Source organism: Heterodontus francisci, chromosome 20 (assembly GCF_036365525.1).
Source record: "Heterodontus francisci isolate sHetFra1 chromosome 20, sHetFra1.hap1, whole genome shotgun sequence".
Classification (NCBI taxonomy): domain Eukaryota; kingdom Metazoa; phylum Chordata; class Chondrichthyes; order Heterodontiformes; family Heterodontidae; genus Heterodontus; species Heterodontus francisci.
The window spans coordinates 36,719,142-36,742,398 of NC_090390.1; the positions used below are offsets into that span (position 1 = coordinate 36,719,142).

General features: G+C 42.9%; 1 protein-coding gene across 1 annotated transcript in view; it reads left to right on the forward strand.

Moving 5' to 3' along the window:
• The window catches only part of LOC137380867 (nucleolar complex protein 3 homolog), a 54,473-nt gene that overhangs the window by 21,351 nt on the left and 9,865 nt on the right, over positions 1-23,257 (forward strand). The window contains 7 exon segments of the mRNA XM_068053276.1: positions 3,675-3,803; positions 6,097-6,228; positions 6,323-6,403; positions 7,826-7,926; positions 8,105-8,177; positions 8,308-8,371; positions 8,555-8,626. Of these exon segments, the coding sequence (XP_067909377.1) occupies positions 3,675-3,803; positions 6,097-6,228; positions 6,323-6,403; positions 7,826-7,926; positions 8,105-8,177; positions 8,308-8,371; positions 8,555-8,626 (652 nt within the window).

Below are 23,257 nucleotides of genomic sequence, written 5' to 3' on the forward strand. Positions count from 1 at the left end.
CTCTCTCTCTCTTTCCCCTCCCTCCCTCTCTCTCTTTCCCCTCCCTCCCTCTCTCTCTTTCCCCTCCCTCCCTCTCTCTCTTTCCCCTCCCTCCCTCTCTCTCTTTCCCCTCCCTCCCTCTCTCTCTTTCCCCTCCCTCCCTCTCTCTCTTTCCCCTCCCTCCCTCTCTCTCTTTCCCCTCCCTCCCTCTCTCTCTTTCCCCTCCCTCCCTCTCTCTCTTTCCCCTCCCTCCCTCTCTCTCTTTCCCCTCCCTCCCTCTCTCTCTTTCCCCTCCCTCCCTCTCTCTCTTTCCCCTCCCTCCCTCTCTCTCTTTCCCCTCCCTCCCTCTCTCTCTTTCCCCTCCCTCCCTCTCTCTCTCTCCCCTCCCTCCCTCTCTCTCTCTCCCCTCCCTCCCTCTCTCTCTCTCCCCTCCCTCCCTCTCTCTCTCTCCCCTCCCTCCCTCTCTCTCTCTCCCCTCCCTCCCTCTCTCTCTCTCCCCTCCCTCCCTCTCTCTCTCTCCCCTCCCTCCCTCTCTCTCTCTCCCCTCCCTCCCTCTCTCTCTTTCCCCTCCCTCCCTCTCTCTCTTTCCCCTCCCTCCCTCTCTCTCTTTCCCCTCCCTCCCTCTCTCTCTTTCCCCTCCCTCCCTCTCTCTCTTTCCCCTCCCTCCCTCTCTCTCTTTCCCCTCCCTCCCTCTCTCTCTTTCCCCTCCCTCCCTCTCTCTCTTTCTCTGACCCTCCCCCCTCCGCTCTCTGACCCCCCCCGCCTGCTCTGCCCGCCTTTCTCTGCCCCCACTGCACCATCCCCTTGCCCCCCCCATACCTTCTATTCGCCAGCACTGCAGAGGCCTTGGGTCCCGGTTGGTTCATTTATTCCTGGTGAGAGTCCTCCCTGTGTTACAATTTGGCCATGAAGTAGGGATCCCACCCCCAAACCCAGAGACAGGGTGTCTCATGTTACAAGGCATCCTCTCTTTGCGACGGAACCCCCCTCGCTACTGCTAAGATCCCAGCAGCGGCGGGAAGAGGCCGTTACCTGGCCATTAATAGGCTAATTAAGGGCCTCAATTGGTCTCTGGACAAGAAGATCGTCGTCAGCCTATCCCGCCCCCGGGGAACTGGGATTCGCAGCGTCGGGTTCCATGACAAGTGGTTCCACTCCGATTCTCTGGCCCCCACCCCTGCGCCACAAAACCTACTTTCTGGATGAGGAAAAGATCCAGCCTATAAAATGTAAATCCATGTTTTCATTAATTTGCATAAGTCTCAAATTGATTATCTTGGTGTTCCGATGCAAGATTTTTCCACCAGTGAGACAAGAAATAGTGCTTAAAATGGCCCTGTCCAAATCTAGAACAGAGTTACTAGGACTTGGGGCTATTTAGAGCCCTGGGCCACAAGTTACACAGCCTCTGCTTTCTCATAACTTCTATGTTTTTCACAGGAAGTATTATTTTGTATTGCTATTTCATAGTAGTTGCAGAAAGTTATTTCAATGGAATGTAGTTAACTCCTTAATCATTTAATGTTACCCCAAAGGAATCAGGAAATAAATCAGAGCCTACATGAATATGAATAACTAGACAGTAGTTTGAGTTTCATGGAACTTGTTTTGTTTTATTGGTTATTTGAAACTTTGTTCTGTATTTTCTTAAAATATAAAATATTTCTGGTTCCTCATTAATGTGATATTTATCATTCATACTGCAGTTTTGGGCTAGTTTGAAGATAGTTTTGCTCATCTTAGTACTTTAGTGAGTAGCTGAGCTCTGAAGACCAGTGAATCTCAGCTTCAATATGTTGAGTTAGCTGATCTCAGCCACAATAGCAGTGGAGATGCTACAGTTGGTCTTGGCTCCCTTGGATTACGATGGGGAAAATCAGGCAAAGTTTTCACGATTGATCACTGTTCAGCAACTTATGCTAAATTGCTTATGCATGGGATATTGGATGAGAAAGGGGTCAGGCTTGGTTGTGATGTCTCCCAAGGTCAAATTGCCTGCCTCCATTCACTGTCAATAGTCACATATGAATAATAGCTATTGGAAATATAGTTATTTCTTTTGAGGTGAGCAGATTTCATTGTTTTAAAACTCACTCATTTTCTGTAATGGGAGCATTATGGCTTGACCATCCCACTTTCGAAACACTGGCTCTCACCTAAAACTATTGTCAAAGGAGTTCGAGCAATGCTGTTGAGCTTGATGCAGGTGCTTCTCTTCAGCTGTAGTTTCAGAGACAAACAAATGAAAGGCAAGAACAAAAGATTAAGCAAGGGAGAGTAAGAGAAATGAAGTGAAAGAGAGAAAGTGACGCATAGTCTCTGTGTACCTTATTTGCACAATCTTTTCTTGCTTTGTGCCTCAATTCTCATCATTTGCTTTTCCATCTCCTCTCTACTGCTCATCACCTGCTCTACCAGAGGCCATTCTTTCAACTGTAGCACCCCTGCCATTTGGAACAGTGTCCCAAATCCAACTTACCTGGCTACTCTTTCAAAAACCTCCTAAATATGTATCTTTGTCTTTGATTTTGGTCCACTGCAGTGTCCAACTCCGCTTGCATATTCTGGTCTTCTGCCCCACTTGCAAAATGTTCTGAGGCATTCTACTATGTGAGGAGTGCTATATAAATACAAAGTTGTTGTAAGATACTATTTATCAAATGACACAATGAGTGCATATGTGTACATTACACATCGGATACTAGGTTTTTATAAATGGGAGCATAGAGCATAAAAGCAAAGTGGTAATGCACAAATCATTGATTAAACTGCTGTTAAAATATTACGTCCAGTTTTGGGCACCAGTTGGGAAGATAAAATGGTCATGGATACAGTTCGGAAGAGAAAGATATCCAGGTTGAGGGGCTTTAAATATAAGACACTAGAGAAACTGACATTATTTTCGTTGAGGTTAAGAGGAGCTATGGCAGAGGTAATCAAATTTATGAAGTGTTTTGATAAGATAAGAAGTATCCTTGCATTTGTAATCTCGGCATCACAAAATACTTCACAGTGAATTAAGTATTTTTGAAGTGTAGTCACTGTTTTAATCTAGAGAAATACTTCAGCCAATTTAGACACAGGAAGGACTCGTGGAATGAGGTAAATGAACAATCTGTTTTAATGATGGTTGAAGGATAAGTATTTTCAGGACACCACTTGCCTGCTCATCTTTTATGCCCATCCCTAAGAGGGTAGATAGGGCTTCAGTTTAACATCTCAGTCAAACAATAACCTCTCCAGTGTTGCACTGGTGTATCAGCCTGGATTATGTGCTGAAGTATGTGGAGTGAGGCTTGAACCCACAACCTTCTGACTTGGACGCTAGATTACTACCACTGACCTGAGGCTGACATCTTGGTAAATGAGGATAAACTATTACTAGTCAATGATCTGGTAATTTAAGGGATTATTTTTAAGACCATCACCAAAACAACAGAGGTTTTTTTTTTTAAGAGTATTGTTGGGAAATAATATGCCCTACTGGAAATAGTGGTAGAAGCGGAATCCACACTAGCTTGCAAAAGGAAAGTGGATAAGTAGTTGAAAAAGAGAACTTTTAAAGGGTCTGGTAAAAGACACAGAATGGGACTTAACTGTGATGGAATGCCTGTTTTTGTGTTATAAAATTCTGTGATTCTATTCTGTGATAGGTGTTTTATGTGCCTTTGTTATTTACAGTGATGTTCCTTCAGATTTCAGAAATGTGTTGTGGAGCTGTGGAAAAGCTTTTTAAGCAGGACAAAATCGGCCAGCCCTCGCTTGCGGTGGTCAAAATAATTTCCGGTCTTGTTAAAAGCAGAAACTATGAGGTCAAACCTGAAGTAAGTTCTAGTGAGTTAAGTAATTGCAACCTTTTAATTGGTATTACCTCAAGCACTACATTTGAAACTTTGTGGTGGTCTAAGTAAAAAGACACCAACAGAAACAGGCTGAATTTTCCCGCCCCTACGGTGGCGGGCTTGCAGGCAGGGAACCCAAGAAAATGGCAGGGAGCTGCATCGGAGTGCCTTCCCCACACATTTCCGCTGCCAGGGAACTTTTCCAGGAGCAAGATGGGAGGTGCGTTGGCTGCCTGCCCCCTGTCATGTGTGGAAGCCGCCAGCTCAATGGAGACAGCCTTCCTGTGGGAGGCCGGGGGGCCTTTGGAGCCTGAGGTCCCACGCTCCAATGTCCGGGCTGAATTAATAAAAGGCCATAATTGCAGACCAGACCGATGCAATGGGTTTCTCCTCCAGGCCGATTTACCGGTGATGCCGGTGACTTGATGTCTGATATGGAGGCCAGCAAGGGCACCTCCGTGTTGTGGAGCCTCTCTCAGTGGGCTGTCAGTCCTCTGATTGGGCCAGCAGCATCGGGAGCCCATCCTTTATAGGACAGCAAGCTTGGAGATGGCCAGTTAGGAGGATGCCTCTGGGAAGATTGCTCCGTCGGTCTAGCTGCCAGTCCTGAAGCCTGCGGGAACTAGTTTAAACAAAAATAAAACATCCAAATTTAAAGCTGATGAATCTTTCATTATAAAAATCAGTGAAAAAGATTATTGCAAAAAATAGCATTTGAAGGAACTATATTCAATTTGGGTCTATAAATCAGTTTTTCTACCTGTTTTTTGGCTTTTAATATTTACTTACAGATATAAACTGGACAGCTTTAAATCTTCAGGTTGTAATTTAGAAATTAAAACAGACTTATTTTGACTTCTGCGCATCAAACTCTAGTTTAGCCAAACAATGAGGCGGGTGCAAAAGGGTAATGTGTATATATGCCATTAAATTGACTCATTCTTCTTCGAATGTTAGAAAGGGTGTTGGCTACAATCTTGCTAGTGGCTCTACATCACCTCTTGATTTACGTTTTAGCATTACTGTTAAAGATAGGATTGATATTTCATGTAAAATTCATCCTCACATTATTTCTGTTTGTTCATAAATATTTCATTACCTCACGGATGATTTGTCCAAACATAATTAAAATTTGTAAATTCAAAATACATTTTGTAAGCTACTGCAAGGCACTTGCTAAGGGCCCACAGTGTGAGGAGTGGTGTACTTGAGACCTGCAGTAGAGTGCTTAGTTTACTTTTCATGTTTTCACATCTCCATCTTCCCCTCAGGAAAAGCTGAAGGATTCTCAATTTAGGCCCATAGGCGCATTGAGCAATAAGTTTACTTGTGATAGCAAGGTGGGATGCAAGCTGGACCCTGGGCCATAGTAGGGGTACTGCTAATTTTCAGAATGGTTCTGCAATTTAAAGGTTGCATCTTAAATGCTTGTAGTACAAACTTTTGCGATCTCTTTTTGAAGGCTTGATTCTTCAGGCGTACAATATTTTGAGAATGTCGACTGTCATATTGTTATGCTGTAAAGAAGTAATCTTAAGCCCACAAAAATTGAATTGCTTGACTTTATGTTGGGATAATCTGAATACATTATCCAAAAGGTATTATGTAGTAGTTGTAGGCAAATTGAATATGAAAGAATAAAAATGGTAACATCCAAGTCCTAAAGTGTTTTGCTTATCATAACTTTTTAAAGTGCTGATTATGAAATTATGATTGCATTTTTTTTAATTCATTACTCTGTTCAAATTATATCTCCATGTTATCATTAGAAGTGTATTCTTGCTTCATCTCCTCAGGTCAAGATGGAAAAGTACTCTGTTATCTTCGTTGTTTTCATGCTTGCTTTAAATGTTTGGGAACGGGTTGTATGTCCATCTTCGCAGCCTTGGTGGTCATGGGTGGTGCACAAAGACAGAGTGATAGAAATAATGAACTAAAAGATCTATATGTATAGTGAAATTTAGTTTGGTGCTCTGCTGCATCATACCATTCCTGATATGAAATATATTGATTCACCAGGGAGTAACATCATAATTTTAAAATGTACAGAAATGTCAATAGATCCAGCAACCCTGTACTCCTTTACTTTTTATAGACCAACCTGACTACCTGTCTGCTCAGCATGTCGTTTCATCCTTCTCTGTACAGAAATCCATTTAGTTATGCTGAGTCATTTGTACTGTTCACTTGTTATGGTCTTCCCTGGTAACTTATTTCTACACCTTGTGATTCCAATCAGGCATAATCTGTTCAAATGCAATTTTTCTCCAATCAGGTGCTGAAGACATTTCTTGCATTGCGGATTAAGGAAGTGGAAGTTAAAAAAGATTCGGAAGAGATCGCCCCTAAAAAAAGATTCATGACGTGCAAAGAGAAGAGGAAAAATCTTTCCAGGATGCAAAGAAAGGTACTGCTTCTACTGTCCAATTCTTGTTGCAGCACCAGGTGTGGAAATGGTTCGACAAGTAAATCAATTTGTTTTTAAAATGTCTGTTTTTCAGTGGAAAAAAGCAGAGGAGAAACTAGAGAAAGAACTTCTAGAAACAGAAGCTTCAGAGAGTACAGACAAAAAACTAAAACTGGTATGTAGTTTCTGTGTTTCAGTCTTTAGTACCTCTACATTAAAGCCTGGCTCGGATATAAAATTAAAACCCGACCTGACCACAGCTGACCTGAGCCCTTCAATTTTTTTTCGAGCCCCATCCGACCCGAATCTCCTTCATCTGTTCCAGCAGCAGGCTATTCCTGCTGCTGGAGTTGTGGGGAATCATGGGTAAGCCTGATCCCGTGACTTCCTGGAAGCAGAGTCCAGCCCGACCCTACCCGAGCCCGAATGCTGGACTCAGAATTTCAACCAGACCCGAACCCGATACATGTAGTCGGGTAGCCAGGCTTTACTCTACATCTCTGATTTGCTCCTAAATAGTGATCCCTGAAAGCACGCTACCGACATCTTCCATCCAACCAAGTCAGAAACAGATTTACAATAGATCAAAAAGGTACTGAAATTTAAAAAAGAAGCTACCACAGCTGGAGTTCTACAAACCACTCATCTGCTATTGATATTTGTTGTGGAGTGAGGTCACGAAGATGATCTGAGATGATTTTAAAAGGGTGTAATCGAGTGAAATATATGCAGAGTTTATGATACTACAGTAAAGTGTGGAGTGCTTGTGGTGGAACTGAAAGATGATGTAAACAAGAAAGATCTAAAGCATTAAAAATGAGCTGCATGTGGAAGGTGAGTGTGCATTTTAAAATTACTTTTGCTCCAAAGATTTTATTAAAGTCATACACTAGTCAGCTTGTTTGCGACATCTGTGAATTAAGCATTGTTTGCAGTCACTGATTTGGTTTGTTGGTCCTCGTAGTGTAACCATTTCATTGTGAGCTACTGGCACTGCAATTTGCCTGTGGCATATCAACAGTGCTACTTTGTGTCCCCAATTCTTAATCAAAATCTGACAGCTGACATCAATCTGTAAGACTGCTTATTTTGGGGGCAGATACCTTGTCCTCTGTTCTAAGTTTTCTGTGTGTTTGTGACCGCATGTAAGCAACATGCCACAATGATTAGTGATCTGCTGAATTCAGTTTCTGTTGCTTTCTTCTTTGCTCAGTTGAGAAATGATATTGTTTATAGTTACAAGAAATGCTGGAAATACTGAGCAGATCTGGAGCATCTATGGAGAGAGAGAAGCAGTCGATGTTTCAGGTCAGTGACCTTTCATCAGAACTGGCCAGTTGATGAAAGGTCACTGACCTGAAACGCTAACTCTGCTTCTCTCTCTTCAAATGCTGCCAGACCTGTGAGTATTTCCAGTATTTCTTAGTTTTTATTTCAGATCTCCAGCATCTGCAGTATTTTGCTTTTATTTTATTGTTTATAGTTAGTTGTGTAGATGGATTACTTCTACAAAAAATGTTGAACTTTCTCAATATGTTTTATTTTTCATTCATACAAAGTAAAATTTTACTAATGGAGTTTTCTGTTTTGCTGACAGCACACTGAAATCCTAAACATTATGTTTCTGACGTACTTCAGAATCCTGAAAAAAGCACAAAAATCTGTTCTCCTTCCTGGTGTTCTGGAAGGCCTTGCCAAGTAAGGGAGCACTTTTAATTTGTTTGTACATTGCAGGGACGCTGTTTAAAACTAGAATTCCAACATCACTGTTTAAGTTTTGTGATTTGACTCTTGCAATTGCAGATCACTGTATAATCAGCTGTATTTTCAATGTTCTTTCCAAATGTAGAGATTAACCGTATAAATGTTCTCACAGATTTGCTCACCTGATTAATGTGGAATTCTTTGATGACCTTCTGGTAGTACTATATTCTCTGATTGACTCTGGGGTGAGTGCACGTTATTCCATTACTTAATTTAAGTGGAGAGATTTTATATTGCATATCATTGGATCAGACGTCTTGCTCTTGTATTGATTGCTATGTACCCTTAGACTGAACTTCAGTTTTCTCGTTACAGAGTCTTAATTACAGAGAGTGCCTTCATTGTATTCAGGCTGCCTTTCATGTACTTTCTGGTCAAGGTAGGACCCTTTGATGAGCAGACTTTCAGATGTCATGTGAAATGTAATGGTGGCAATCGTTTCTTAATTTCACAATATATCTGATCATTATGCTGCTCTTCTTAAAATGTCAGATTGAAACTTTTAAAAGCAACTCCCGACTCTACAAATTCAAATGTTTCAACTTTCTTTTGTGTTCTTCAGGTGATGTGTTGAACATTGACCCTATGAAATTTTACACTCACCTTTACAAGATGTTGTTTGCACTACATGCTGGTAAGTTAAAGTTTCTGTGTATTTTTTCTTTGTGATAATGAATTAACAAATAGCAAAGCTGTGGCAGGTCAAGTGCTACACTAGACTCCCAACCAGAATTTTGAGAGCTCCAGTCACCAAGAAAGGATCCCATGTAACACAGCTCATACCTCTTGAATTTTAGCTCATTGCTCAATAAGGAAGTTACTTTGATGGCCATCTTTCCAAGTTCCTGGAAACTGTGCTGTAGGCAAATTAAAGGTTTGTACATAAATTTTGGAAGCTGATTAGTGTACTATGACGATTAGTATTAATTCTATTATCATATTTATCTAGTTTAGTTTTATAGGAAGAAAATATTGACAAAATTGAGAGTGCATGGAGATAGGAGTAACATTATGATATGGGTTGGGAATTATCTGGGAGGTCGGAAAAGGATATGGATTTTTAAAAATTCTCTGATTAGAATATGACAAGTGGCGTTCCCAAGGGATCTGTACTATGGTCTCAGCTTTTCACCATATTTATCAGTGACTAGGATGAAGGGAAAAATATCGCCCCCCTCAAGTCTAAATCAGGGGAAACGATCACTGACCCAAGCAAGCAAATGGACCGCTGGGTGGAGCACGACCTAGAACTGTACACCAGGGGAAAATGATGTCACTGATGCTGCCCTCAATGCAGCCCAATCTCTGCCAGTCATGGACGAGCTGAACGAACAGCCAAAAAAATCGGAGCTCAGTAACGCCATTGATTCTCTAGCCAGTGGAAAAGCCCCTGGAAAGGACGGCATTACCACTGAAATAATCAAATGTGCCAAGCCTGCTATACTCTCAGCACTCCATGAACTGCTTTGCCTGTGCTGGGATGAGGGAGCGCTACCACAGGACATGCGCGATGCCAATATCACCACCCTTTATAAGAACGAGGGTGACCGCAACAACTACCATGGAATCTCCCTGCTCAGCACAGTGGGGAAAGCTTTCGCTCGAGTCATTTTAAAAAGACTCCATAAGCTGGCTGAGCGTGTCTACCCTGAGGCAAAGTGCAGCTTTCGAGCAGAGAGATCCACCATTGATCTGCTATTCTCCCTTCACCAGCTACAGGAGAAATTTTGCAAACAACGGATGCCCCTCTACATTGCCTTCATAGATCTCACCAAAGCCTTTGACCTCGTCAGCAGACGTGGTCTCTTCAGACTACTAGCAAAGATCGGATGTCCACCAAAGCTACTAAGCATCATCACCTCATTCCATGACAATATGAAAGGCACAATTCAGCATAACTGTGCCTCATCAGACTCCTTTCCCATCCTGAGTGGTGTGACAAAGGGTTGTGTTTTCACATCCACACTGTTTGGGATCTTCTTCTCACTGCTGCTCTCTCATGTGTTCAAGTCTTCAGATCAGATGGCAGGTTGTTCAACCTTGCCCGTCTTAGAGCGAAGACCAGAGTGCGGAAGGTCCTCATCAGGGAACTCTTCTTTGCTGACTTTGCTGCATTAACATCTGACACGGAAGAGTGTCTGCAGAGACTCATCAACAGGTTTGCGGCTGCCTGCAACGAATTTGGCCTAATCATCAGCCTGAAGAAAACGAACATCATGGGACAGGATGTCAGAAATGCTCCATCCGTCAATATCAGCGACCACACTCTGGAAGTGGTTCAAGAGTTCACCTACCTATGCTCAACCATCACCAGTAACCTGGCTCTTGATGCAGAAATCAACAAGCGCATGGGAAAGGCATCTGCTGCTATGTCCAGACTGACCAAGAGGGTGTGGGAAAATGGTGCACTGACACGGAACACAAAAGTCCGTGTGATTCAAGTCTGTGTCCTTAATACCTTGCTGTACGGCAGCGAGGCCTGGACAACGTATGTCAGCCAAGAGCGACGTCTCAACGCATTCTATCTTCAGTGTCTGGAGAATCCTTGGCATCAGGTGGCAGGACCGTATCTCCAATGCAGAAGTCCTCGAGGCAGCCACCATCCCCAGCATGTATGCTTTACTGAGCCAGCGGCATTTGAGATGGCTTGGCCTGAGCCGCATGGAAGATGTCAGGATCCCCAAGGACGTTTTGTACAGTGAGCTCGTCACTGGTATCAGACCCACCAACCGTCCATGTCTTCGCTTTAAAGACGTCTGCAAACGCGACACGAAGTCTTGCGACATTGATCACAAGTCGTGGGAGCCAGTTGCCAGCGATTGCCAGAGCTGGCGGTCAGCTATAAAGGCGGGGCTGAAGAGAGGCGAGTCAAAGAGACTCGGCAGTTGGCAGGAAAAGAGACAGAAGTGTAAGAAGAGAGCCAACTATGTAACAGCCCCGACAACCAACTTTATTTGCAGCACCTGTGGAAGAGTCTGTCACTGTAGAATTGGCCTTTATAGCCATTGCTCCACAAACCACTGACCACCTCTAAGCGCTTGCCCATTGTCTCTCGAGACAAGGAGGCCAAAAGGAGGAAAGGAAGGATGAAAGGAAAAAGAATTGTATATTCAAGTTTCCAGATAACACTTAAGTTGCAAAGGATATAGGCAGACTAAATGAGTGAGCAAAACTATGGCAAATGGAGTTCAATGTGGGGAAGTGTGAGGCCATCAGCTTTGGATCTGAGAAAGATAAACTGGGGTATTTTCTTAATGATGAAAGCCTTGGACCCGTGGAAGATAAAAAGGATGTTGGTGTCCATGCACACAACTTTCTAAAAGCTAGTGCATATGTACAAAAAGTAATCAAGAAAAGTATCTTAAGGGCATTGTAATTCAAAATTGATGCTTCAGACATACACAGCTGTGGCCAGATCACATCTGGAATGGCCACATTCAGTTTTGGGTACCACACCGCAGGAAAGATACTGGTTTTGGAAAGAGCACGGCACAGGTTCACCAGCATGATATCAGGACTTAAACAATTATATTATGAGGACAGGTTTAATACACCCTTTGAATCCCCTTGAGTTTGGGCAGTTGAGGGGGGTAATTGTTGTATTTAAAATTATTTAAGTGAGTCAGTAGAGTAGACTATTTCCTCATGTCGGAGAATTCAGGAATAATAAAATTAGAACTAGGTCACAAGAACACAAGAAATAGGAGCAGGAGTAGGCCTTTCAGCCCCTGGAGCCTGCTCCGCAATTCAATAGGATTGTGGCTGATCTGTTTGTGGCCTTAATTCCACTTTTCTGCGTGCCCCCCATAACCCTTGACTCTCTTGTCGATCAAAAATCTAACTCAGCCTTGAATATATTCAGTGTCTCATCCTCCACTGCTCTCTGGGGAAGAGAATTCCACAGACTAACGACCCTCTGAGAAAAAAATTGTCCTCATCTCTGTCTTAAAATGGAAACCCCTAATTTTTAAACTGTGTCCCCCAGTTGTAGACTCTCCTACAAGGGGAAACATCCTCTAAGCATCCACCCTGTCAAGTCCCCCAGGATCTTATATGTTTCAATAAGATCACCTGTCATTCTTTCTGAACTCCAGTGGGCATAGGTCCAACCTGCTTAACCTTTCCTCATAAGATAGCCCCTTCATCCCAGGAATCAGTTGAGTGAACCTTCTCTGAACTGCTAATACAATTATATCCTTTCATAGGAACAGGAGTAGGCCATTCAGCCCATCGAGCCTGCCCCGCCATTCTACATATCCTCATATTCCTTTAGGTCATTGGTATTTAGAAATCTGTCAATCTGGGCTTTAAACATACTCAATTACTGAGCTTCTACAGCCCTCCAGGGTAGAGAATTCCAAAGATTCACAACTCTCTGAATAAAGAAATTTCTCCTCATCTCTGTCAAAAGTGGCTTCCCCCTTAATTCATCTTAGTTTGTTCAGTTTGCTTACCCACTTTTTTTTTCATGTTTGTACTTGCTGCTATTCAATTTTCAGTCCGTTAACACCTTATCTGTACTAATGCTTTGTCTTTCAACACATCATTAACATATTGTTTGCCTTTGCTCCATGACATTCTGGTCAGCTATTCTGTGACCTCGTCCTATTTACACCTTCTCCTTTGTTATCTCTTGCCCCGCCCCTGCTTTACTTGCTTATAACCTTTGACATTTCTAATATTTGCCAGTTCCAAAGAAGGATCACTGACTCGAAACGGTAACTCTGCTTCTCTCTCCACAGATGCTGTCAGACCTGCTGAGTATTTCCAGCATCCGCAGTATTTTGCTTTTATTTTAGGGGAAACATCTTACCTGCATCTACGTTGTCTTTAAGTATCCCTTTAAGTATTTTGTAGGTTTCAATGAGATCACCTCTAATTCTTCAAAACTCTAGAGAATGCAGGTCCAGTTTTCCCAATTTCTCTTCATAGGACAGTCCCGCCATCCTGGGAACAAGTCTGGTGAACTTTCTTCGTTGCACTCCCTCTATGGCAATAATATCTTTCCTGAGGTAAGGGGACCAAAACTGCACACAGTACTGCAGGTGCAGTCTAGTCAAGGTTCTAGACAATTGAAGCAAGACTTCGCTACTCTTCTACTCAAATCCTCTTGCGATAAAGGATAACATAACATTAGCCTTCTTAATTGCTTGCTGCACCTGCAGGTTAGCTTTCAGTGACTTATTGACGAGGACACCCAGGTCCCTTTGTACATCTACACTTCCAAATCTCTTACCATTTAAGAAATACTCTGCACATCTGTTCCTCCTACCAAAGTGGATAACCTCACGTTTTTCCACATTATATTGGATCACTGGACCTGTTTCTGGCGAGGGTGGGATCTGTACAAGTTGGATGCGTTGCACCTGAACCGGAACGGAACCAACATCCTTGCTGGGAGGTTTGCTAGTGCTGGTGGGGGGGGGGAAGTTTAAACTGATTTGGCAGGGGGGTGGGATACAGAGTGGAAGCACAGTAGGGGGTGATGTACCATCAAATATAAATGAGAAGCTAAGTCAATCTGGAGGGCAGAGTAAATGTAGACCTGTTAAGGCTCAAGCAAATAATGCAAGGCTGGTTGTATCTATTTTAATACAAGGAGCCTGACTAGTAAGTCAGATGAATTGAGGGCGTTGATTAACACATGGGAATATGATATTATTGCTATCACTCAGACAAAATTGAGGGAAGGGCAGCTTAATATCCCATAGAATCTTCAGACGTGATGGGGGAGGGGGTAAAAAAGAGGGTGGCATTGCACTGTCGATTAAAGAGTCAATTACTGCGGTAAGGAGAGATGCTATCTTAGAAGGTTCCTCTAATGAGGCCATATGGGTAGAACTTAAAAACAAAAAGGGGGCAGTCACTTGGCTGGGATTGTACTACAGGCAACCAAACAGTCAGGGAGAGATAGAGGAGCAGATATGGTAGGCAAATCTCCGAGAGGTGCAAAATTAATACGATAATAATAGTAGAGGATTTCAACTTCCCCTATATTAGAGGGGATAGTATTAGTGCAAAAAGGGGGTGGAATTCTTCAAGTGCATTCAGGAGAGCTTTTTGAGCCAGCACGAAGAGAGTTCCTCAAGAGGAGGAGCGGTACTGGACTTAATCCGAGGGAATGTGGTAGAAGTGGCAGTGGGGGAGCATTTCGGGGATAGTGACCATAACTAAGATCTAAGGTAGTTATGGAAAAGAATGTAGAAGGACCGTAAATAAAAGTACTATTGAGGGAAGGCAGATTTCAATATGATAAAACAGAATTTGGCCAAAGTGGACTGGGAGCAGCCTCTATAGGAAAGTCTACATCAGACCAGTGGGAGTCATTCAGAAAAGAAATTTTGAGGGTTCAGGTCCAACATGTTCATGTAAAGGTCAAGGGAACCACGGATGTCAAAGGATATAGAGGATTAAATAAAGAGAGAAAAAAGGAGGCTTATGGCAGATTCAGAGTGCTGAAAACATAGAAAATAGAAGCAGGAGTAGGCCAGTCGGCCCTTTGAGCATCCTCCACCATTCATTATGATCATGGCTGATCATCCAACTCAGTAACCTGTTCCCGTTTTCCCCCCATATCCTTTGGTCCCTTTTGCCCCAAGAGCTATATCTAACTCCTTCTTGAAAACATACAATTTTTGGCCTCAACTGCTTTCTGTGGTAGCGAATTCCACAGGCTCACCACTCTCCAAATGAAGAAATTTCTCCTCATCTCATTCCTGAAAGCTTTACCCAGTATCCTTAGATTATGACCCCTGATGCTGGACTCCCCCACCATCGGGAACAGCCTTCCTGCATCTACCCTGTCAAGCCCTGTTAGAATTTTATAGAATAGCGGAGGCCCTAGAGGAGTATAGAAAGTGTAGGGGAGAACTTAAAAAAAAAAGTAATTAGGAGAGCGAGGGGGCATGAAAAATCACTGGGAGACAAGATAAAGGAAAATCCCAAGGCGTTTTATAAATATGTTAGGGGCAAGAGGATAACCAGGGAAAAAGTGGGGTCCATTAGGGATCAAAGAGTCAATCTGTGTGTGGAGTTGGAGGACATAGGTGAGGCTTTGAACGATTACTTTTCATCTGTGTTCACTGTGGGGAGAGACGATGTAGGTGTAGTGATCAGGGAGGGGATTGTGTTATATTTGATCAAATTAGCATTGAGAAGGAGGAAGTATTAGCAGGCTTAAAGGTGAATAAATCCCCAGACCCAGATGAAATGTATCCCAGGCTGCAATGTGAGGCAGGGAGAAGATAGCAGGGGTTCTGACACAAATTTTCAAATCCTTTCTGGCCACAGGAGTAGTACCAGAGGGTTGGAGGACAGCGAATGTGGTACCATTATTCAAGCAGGGATAAACCAGGTAATTATAGGCCTGTGAGTCTAACGTCAGTGGTAAGGAAGTTATTGGAAAAAATTCTGAGACAGGATTAATCTCCACTTGGAGAGGCAGGGATTAATCAGGGATAGTCAGCATGGCTTTGTCAGGGGAAGGTCGTGTCTAACAAATTGGATTGAGTTTTTTGAGGAGGTGACTAGATGTGTAGATGAGGGTAAAACAGTTGATGTAGTCTACGTGGACTTCAGTAAGTCTTTTGATAAGGTCCCGCATGGGAGATTAGTTAAGAAGGTAAGAGCCCATGGGATCCGGGGTAATTTGGCAAATTGAATTCAAAATTGACTTAGTTGAAGTAGGCAGAAGGTGATGATCAAGGGTTGTTTTTGCAAATGGAGGCCTGTCACCAGTGGGGTACCGCAGGGATCAGTGCTGGGACCCTTGCTGTTTGTAGTGTATATTAATGATTTAGACGTGAATATAGGAGGTATGATCAGTAAGTTCGCAGATGCCACAGAAATTGGTGGTGTCATAAATAGTGAGGAGGAAAGCCTTAGATTACAGGACGATATAGATGGGCTGGTAAGATAGATGGAGCTGTGGCAGATGGAGTTTAATCCTAAGAAGTGTGAGGTGATGCATTTTGGGGGGACTAACAAGGCAAGAGAATATACAATGGATGGTAGAACCCTAGGGAGTACAGATGGTTAGAGGGACCTTTGGGTGCTTGTCCATTGATCACTGAAGGCAGCAGCACAGGTGGATAAGGTGGTTAGAAAGGCATATGGGATACTTGCCTTTATTAGCTGAGGCATAGAATATAAGAACACGGAGGTTATGATGGAGCTGTATAAAATGCTAGTTAGGCCACAGCTGGAGTACTGTGTATAGTTCTGGTCACCACACTATAGGAAGGATGTGATTGCACTGGAGAGGGTGCAGAGGAGATTCATCAGGATGTTGCCTGGGCTGGAGCATTTCAGTTATGAAGAGAGACTAGATAGGCTGGGGTTGTTCTCCTTGGAGCAGAGAAGGCTGAGGGGTCACCTGATTGAGCTATACAGAATTAAGAGGGGCGTTGATCGGATAGATAGGAAGAAACTGTTTCCCTTTGCAGAGGGATCAATAACTAGGGGGCATAGATTTAAGGTAAGGGGCAGGAGGTTTAAATGGGAGTTGAGAAGAAAAATTCGCCCAGAGGGTGGTTGGAATCTGGAACACACTGCCTGAAGGGGTGGTAGAGGCAGGAACACTCACAACATTTAAGAAGTATTTAATTGAGCACTTGAAACGCCATAGCATACAAGGCTACAGGCCATGTGCGGGAAAATGGGATTAGATTGGACGGGTGCTTGATGATCGGCGCAGGCGAGTTGGGCCAAAGGGCCTGTTTCTGTGCTGTAAAACTCTGACTCTATGTCTCTATATTCCATCTGCCACGTTCTTGCCCACTCACTAAGTCTGTCCAAATCCCCTTGAAGCCACTTTGCATCTTCCTCACAACACACACTCCCACCTGGTTTTGTGTCATCCGCGAACTTGGAAATACTACATTTGGTCCCCACATCCAAATCATTGATATATATTGTGAGCAACTGGGGCCCAAGCACTGATCCTTGCGGTACCCCACTAGTCACAGCCTGCCAACACGAGAATGACCGTTCATTCCTACTCTCTGCATTCTCCCTTAATCCATGCCAGTAAATTACCTCCTATCCCATCTGCTTTAATTTTGCTAACCAAACTCCTGTGGGGTACTTTATCAAAAGCCTTTTGAAAGTCCAAGTATACCATGTCCACCGACTCCCCTTTATCAATTCCATTAGTAACATCCTTAAAAAACTCCAACGTGTTTGTCAACCATGATTTCCCATTCATAAATCCAAGTTGACTATGCCCAATCAGATTATTATTGTCCAAGTGTTCATTTATCACATCTTTTACAATAGATTCTAGCATTTTCCCAACAACTGATGTAGGCCTAACAGGTCTGTTTTCTCTCTCCCTCCCTTCTTAAATAGTGGGGTGACATTTGCTACCTTCCAATCTGCAGGAACCGTTCCAGAGTCTATAGAATTTTGGAAGATGATCACCAATGCTTTCAACACTCTGGGATGTAGAATATCAGGTCCTGGGGTCTTATTACTCTTCAGCCCCATCAATTTCTCCAATACAGTCTTCTTACTAATACTAGTTTCCTTCATTCCTCATTCTCCTTAATCCCTTAGATCCCTAATTTTTTTTTTAGAGATACAGCACTGAAACAGGCCCTTCGGCCCACCGAGTCTGTGCCGAATATCAACCACCCATTTATACTAATCCTACACTAATCCCATATTCCTACCAAACATCCCCACCTGTCCCTATATTTCCCTACCACCTACCTATACTAGTGACAATTTATAATGGCCAATTTACCTATCAACCTGCAAGTCTTTTGGCTTGTGGGAGGAAACCGGAGGCACCCGGAGAAAACCCACGCAGACACAATTCTGGGAGATTTCTTGTATCTTCCTCAGTGAAGACAGACACAAAGTACTCATTTAGCTTCTCTGCCATTTCTCTATTCCCCATTATAAATTCTCCTGGCTCTGCCTGTAATGGACCCACATTTGTCTTAGCCAAACGTTTCCTTTTTGCGTACCTGTAGAAGCTTTTACAGTTGTTTTTTTTTGCGAGCTATTCTCCCTTTCTTTATTAGTTTCTTCATCCTCCTTTGCTGTATTCTAAAATCCTCCCAATCCTCAGGTTTCTGGCAACTTTATAGGCTTTTAGTAAGGACACCAAAACTGTACACAGTACTCAGATGCGGTCTAAGGTCCTGTAGCAACAGTTCCCTACTTTTATACTCAATTTGTCTTGCATTAAATGCCAACATTCCATTTGCCTTCTTAACCACTTGCTGTACCTGCTACCGACTTTGTGATTCATGTACCAGGACACTCTCATCCCCCTGTACCGTAGATTTCTGCAGTCTCTCTCCATACTGCTTTTCTATTCTTCCTGCCAAAGTGGACAAGTTCACATTTTCCCACATTTATACTCCATCTGCCAAGTTTTTGCCCACTCACTTAACCTATCTTTGTGTCATCAGCAAATGTAGCTACCATACGTTCGGTCCCTTCATCCAAGTCATTTATATAGATTGTAAATAGTTGGATCCCTGTGGCAGTCCACTAGTAACAGCTTGCCAACCCGAAAATGACCCATTTATCCCTATACTCTGCTTCCTGTTAGCTAACCAATCCTCTAGCCATGTTAATATATTACCCCCTACACCATGAGCTCTTATTTTGTGTAGTAACCTTTGATGTGGCATCTTATCAAATGCCTTTTGGAAATCCAAATACACCGCATCTACAGGTTCCCCTTTTATCCACTTTGCTTGTTACTTCCTCAAAGAACTCTAATAAATTAGTCAAACACTATTTTCCTTTCACAAAACCTGTTCCCTGGTTGGCACTAGACCGTACTGCTCTCAGAAATTGTCACGAATACACTAAATGAACTCATCTTCCGGGCTATCTTTGCCCATCTGATGCATCCAATCTTAAATGAAGATTAAAATCGCCCATGATTTTTTCAGTACATTTCTTAGAAGCTCCCATTATTTCTTCCTGTATACTATGTTAGGGGGCCTATAAACTACTTCCATAAGTGACTTTTTACCTTTGCTATTTCTTATGTCTATCCAAACTGATTCTACATCTTTCATATACATACCTTACATATGAATTAGGACCAGGAGTAGGCCACTCGAGCTTGCTCCGCCATTCTACATGATTATGGCTGATCTGATTGTAACCTCAACTCCATGTTTCCACCTACTCCCAATAACCTTTCGCCCCCTTGCTTTTCAAGAATCTATCTACCTCTGCCTTAAGAATGAAAGACTCTGCTTCCACCGCCTTTTGAGGAAGAGAGTTCCAAAGACTCACGACCCTCAGAGAAAATTTCTACTCATTTCTGTCTTAAGTGGGCGACCCTTATTTTTAAACAGTGAACCCGAGTTCTAGATTCTCCCACAAGAGGAAAATCCTTTCCGCATCCACCCTGTCAAGACCCCTCAGGATCTTCTATGTTTCAACCAAGTCGCCTCTTATTCTTCTAAACTCCAGTGGATCCAAGCCTAGCATGCCCAACCTTTCCTCATAAGACAACACGTCCATTCACCTATTAGTCTAGTAAACCTTCTCTGAACTGCTTCCAACGCATTTACATCCTTCCTTAAATAAGGAGATCAATATTGTACAAACTACTCCAGATGTGGTCTCACCAATGCCCTGTATAACTGAAGCATAACCTCCCTACTTTTGTATTCAATTACGCTCGCAATAAATGATAACATTCTATTAGCTTTCCTAATTACTTGCTGTAACTGTAGACTAACATTTTGCGATTCATGCACTAGGACACCCATATCCCTCTGCATCTCAGAGCTATGCAATCTCTCACCATTTAGATAATATGCTTTGTTATTTTTCCTGCCAAAATGGACAATTTCAAATTTTCCCACATTATACTCCATTTGCCAGATCTTTGCCCACTCACTTAACCTGGCCATGCCCCTTTGTAGCCTCCTTACATCCTCTTTACAACTTACTTTCCTATCTTTGTGTCATCAGCAAATTTAGCAACTATACCTTCGACCATTCATCCAAGTCATTTAAATAAATTGTAAAAGGTTGAGGCCCCAGCACTGATCCCTGCGGCATACCACTCGTTACATCTTGCCAACCAGAAAATGACCCATTTAAGCCTAATCTCTCTCTTTCCTATGAGCTAGCCAATCTTCTTCCCATGCCAAAATGTTACCCCCTTCACCATGAGCTTTTATTTTCCGCAATTACCTTTGATGTGGCTCCTTATCAAATGCTTTCTGGAAATCTAAGTACAATACATCCACCGGTTCCCCTTTATCCACTGCACATGTTTAACCAATTTATTGGAGTTCTTTGAAGAAGTAACATGATTTCCCTTTCACAAAACCATGTTGACTCTGCCTGATTACCTTGAATTTTTTCTAAGTGCCCTGCTATAGCGTCTTTAATAATAGCTTCTAACATTTTCCCTATGACCGATGTTAAGCTAACTGGCATTTAGTTTCCTTCTTTCTGTCTCCCTCCCTTGTTGAATAAAGGAGTTACATTGGCTATTTTCCAATCTAATGGAACCTTCCCCCAATCTAGAGAATTTTGGAAATTAAAACTAACAAATCAACTGTCTCACTAGCCACTTCTTTTAACACCCTTGGATGAAGTCCATCAGGACCCGGGGACTTGTCAGCCCGCAGCTCCAACAATTTGCTCAGTACTACTTCCCTGGTGATTGTAATTTTCTTGAGTTCCGCCGTGCCTTCCATTTCCTGCTTTACGGTTATTTCTGGGATGTTACTTGTATCCTCCATGGTGAAGACCGATGCAAAATACCTGTTCAATTCATCTGCCATCTCCTTATTTTCCCTTATTAATTCTCCAGACTCGCTTTCTATAGGACCAACGCTCACTTGATTTTTCTTTAAGTTTGATACTATCTTTTAACTTTGTTAGTGGGTGCTCCCTTGGAATTTTTCTTTCTCGGTGGAATGTATCCATTCTGTGTATTCTGAAATATCCCTTTAAATATCTGCCACTGCATCTCTATTGACCTATCCCTTAACCTACTTTGTCAGTTTACCTTTGCTAGCTCTGCTTTCATGCCCTCATAATTACCCTTATTTAAGTTTAAAATACTAGTCTTGCACCCATTCTTCTCTCCCTCAAAATGAATGCAAAATTCAGTTATATTATGATCACTGCTGCCTAGTGGTGCCTTCACTGTGAGATGATGAACTATCCTATTTCGTTGCACAGTATCGGGTCTAGTATAGCCTGCTCTCTGGTTGGCTCCAGAACGTGCTATTCTAAGAAACTATCCCGAAAACATTTCATTAACTCCTCACCTAAGCTGCCTTTGCCCATCTGATTTTTCCAGTCTGTATGTAAATTAAATTCCCCCATGATTATCGCCATACCTTTCTGACAAGCTGCATTATTTCTTCCTTTATACTCTGTCCTACTGTCTGGTTACTGTTAGGGGGCCTGTGCACCACTCCCACAAGTGACTTCTTGCCTTTATCGTTTTTCATCTAGACCCAAACTGCTTCCAAATCCTGGTTTCCTGAGCTTCCTCGCTATTGTGCTAATACCATCATTAATTAACAGAGCTACCCCTCCACCTTTTCCTAGCTCCTGTCCTTCCTAAATGTCATGTACCCTTCAATATTCAGGTCATCCTGCAGCCGTGTCTCTGTAATGGCTCTCAGATCGTTCATATTTATTTCTATTTGCGCTTTCAGTTCATCTGTTTTATCTGAATGCACGTAGCATTTGAAATAAGAGCCTTTAGTTTTGTCCTTTTTATTATTTTTGTAACCTGTAGCCTTGTCTGCTGATTTACCATTAGATTTGTACTCACACTGACCATGGCAGGAAGGGACAGTATCGATTCCCATATTAACAGCTTTCTCTCGTCTTCTGTTAAGACCAGGTGAGAAAGAGGTCTAGGGTTCCCCTTCAGCCTTCACCTGGTCTTACTGTAACAGGTTTTAGTTTTAAACACACCGTGTTTTTAGCTCTCCCTTGGTGAATCCCTGTTCGCCACTTTCCAATTTTAAGGCAAAGAAACCAGCACAAGCTGGCTTTCTTGGTTTTAAAGAAGAAAAGTTGAAATTTATTTAAACTCTAACAAACTCTAATTCGGTTGACGCCTATGGATATACGACGTACCCATGCTAGCATGCGTACGTGATGCACACATGCATGCAAATAGAGACAGAAAAGAGCAGAAGGAAAATAAAGTGGAAAAGTTTGGGGCAATATCTGAAGAATTTTTGTTACAGTTCTTCGAGCTCATTGTAGAGTCCTTGATTGTAGGTAGATCTTGCTTTTCGTTGGGGTCCAGTATTTTTCTTAAATCTTGTCCGCTGTAGGAGACTTTTCTCTCTTGGGGTTCATGTGTCTTCAGTGGATTCAGAGGCTTGTGAGAAGGAGATGAGAGCAGACAGGAGAGATCTTCTCAGTTCAGGAGCAAACAGATTTTCTCTGTTCAAACTGTGTGTACAATTCAGAAAACCCCAGGTTGCCAAGCAGGTTAATCATGTAACTAACTGGTCTGAACACGTCTTGGGTTGTATCACCGTAGCAGTCTCTGGAATGCGTCTCTTACACATAGTATCTGGTAATCAAGGTCCATTGTGGGTTGAATGTGTCAGAGAATGGTCCTTTGTCTTTCCAGTCACCGTCTGTTAATATGCAAATATATTTTCCAGCCACGGCTGATCTGCTTAACAAGACCTTTCTTCACTCCAGTCTTTTGGGCCTCCTTATCTCGAGAGACAATGGATACGCGCCTGGAGGTGGTCAGTGGTTTGTGAAGCAGCGCCTGGAGTGGCTATAAAGGCCAATTCTGGAGTGACAGGCTCTTCCACAGGTGCTGCAGAGAAATTTGTTTGTTGGGGCTGTTGCACAGTTGGCTCTCCCCTTGCGCCTCTGTCTTTTTTCCTGCCAACTACTAAGTCTCTTCGACTCGCCACAATTTATCCCTGTCTTTATGGCTGCCCGCCAGCTCTGGCGAATGCTGGCAACTGACTCCCACGACTTGTGATCAATGTCACACGATTTCATGTCGCGTTTGCAGACGTCTTTATAACGGAGACATGGACGGCCGGTGGGTCTGATACCAGTGGCGAGCTCGCTGTACAATGTGTCTTTGGGGATCCTGCCATCTTCCATGCGGCTCACATGGCCAAGCCATCTCAAGCGCCGCTGACTCAGTAGTGTGTATAAGCTGGGGATGTTGGCCGCTTCAAGGACTTCTGTGTTGGAGATATAGTCCTGCCGCCTGATGCCAAGTATTCTCCGAAGGCAGCGAAGATGGAATGAATTGAGACGTCGCTCT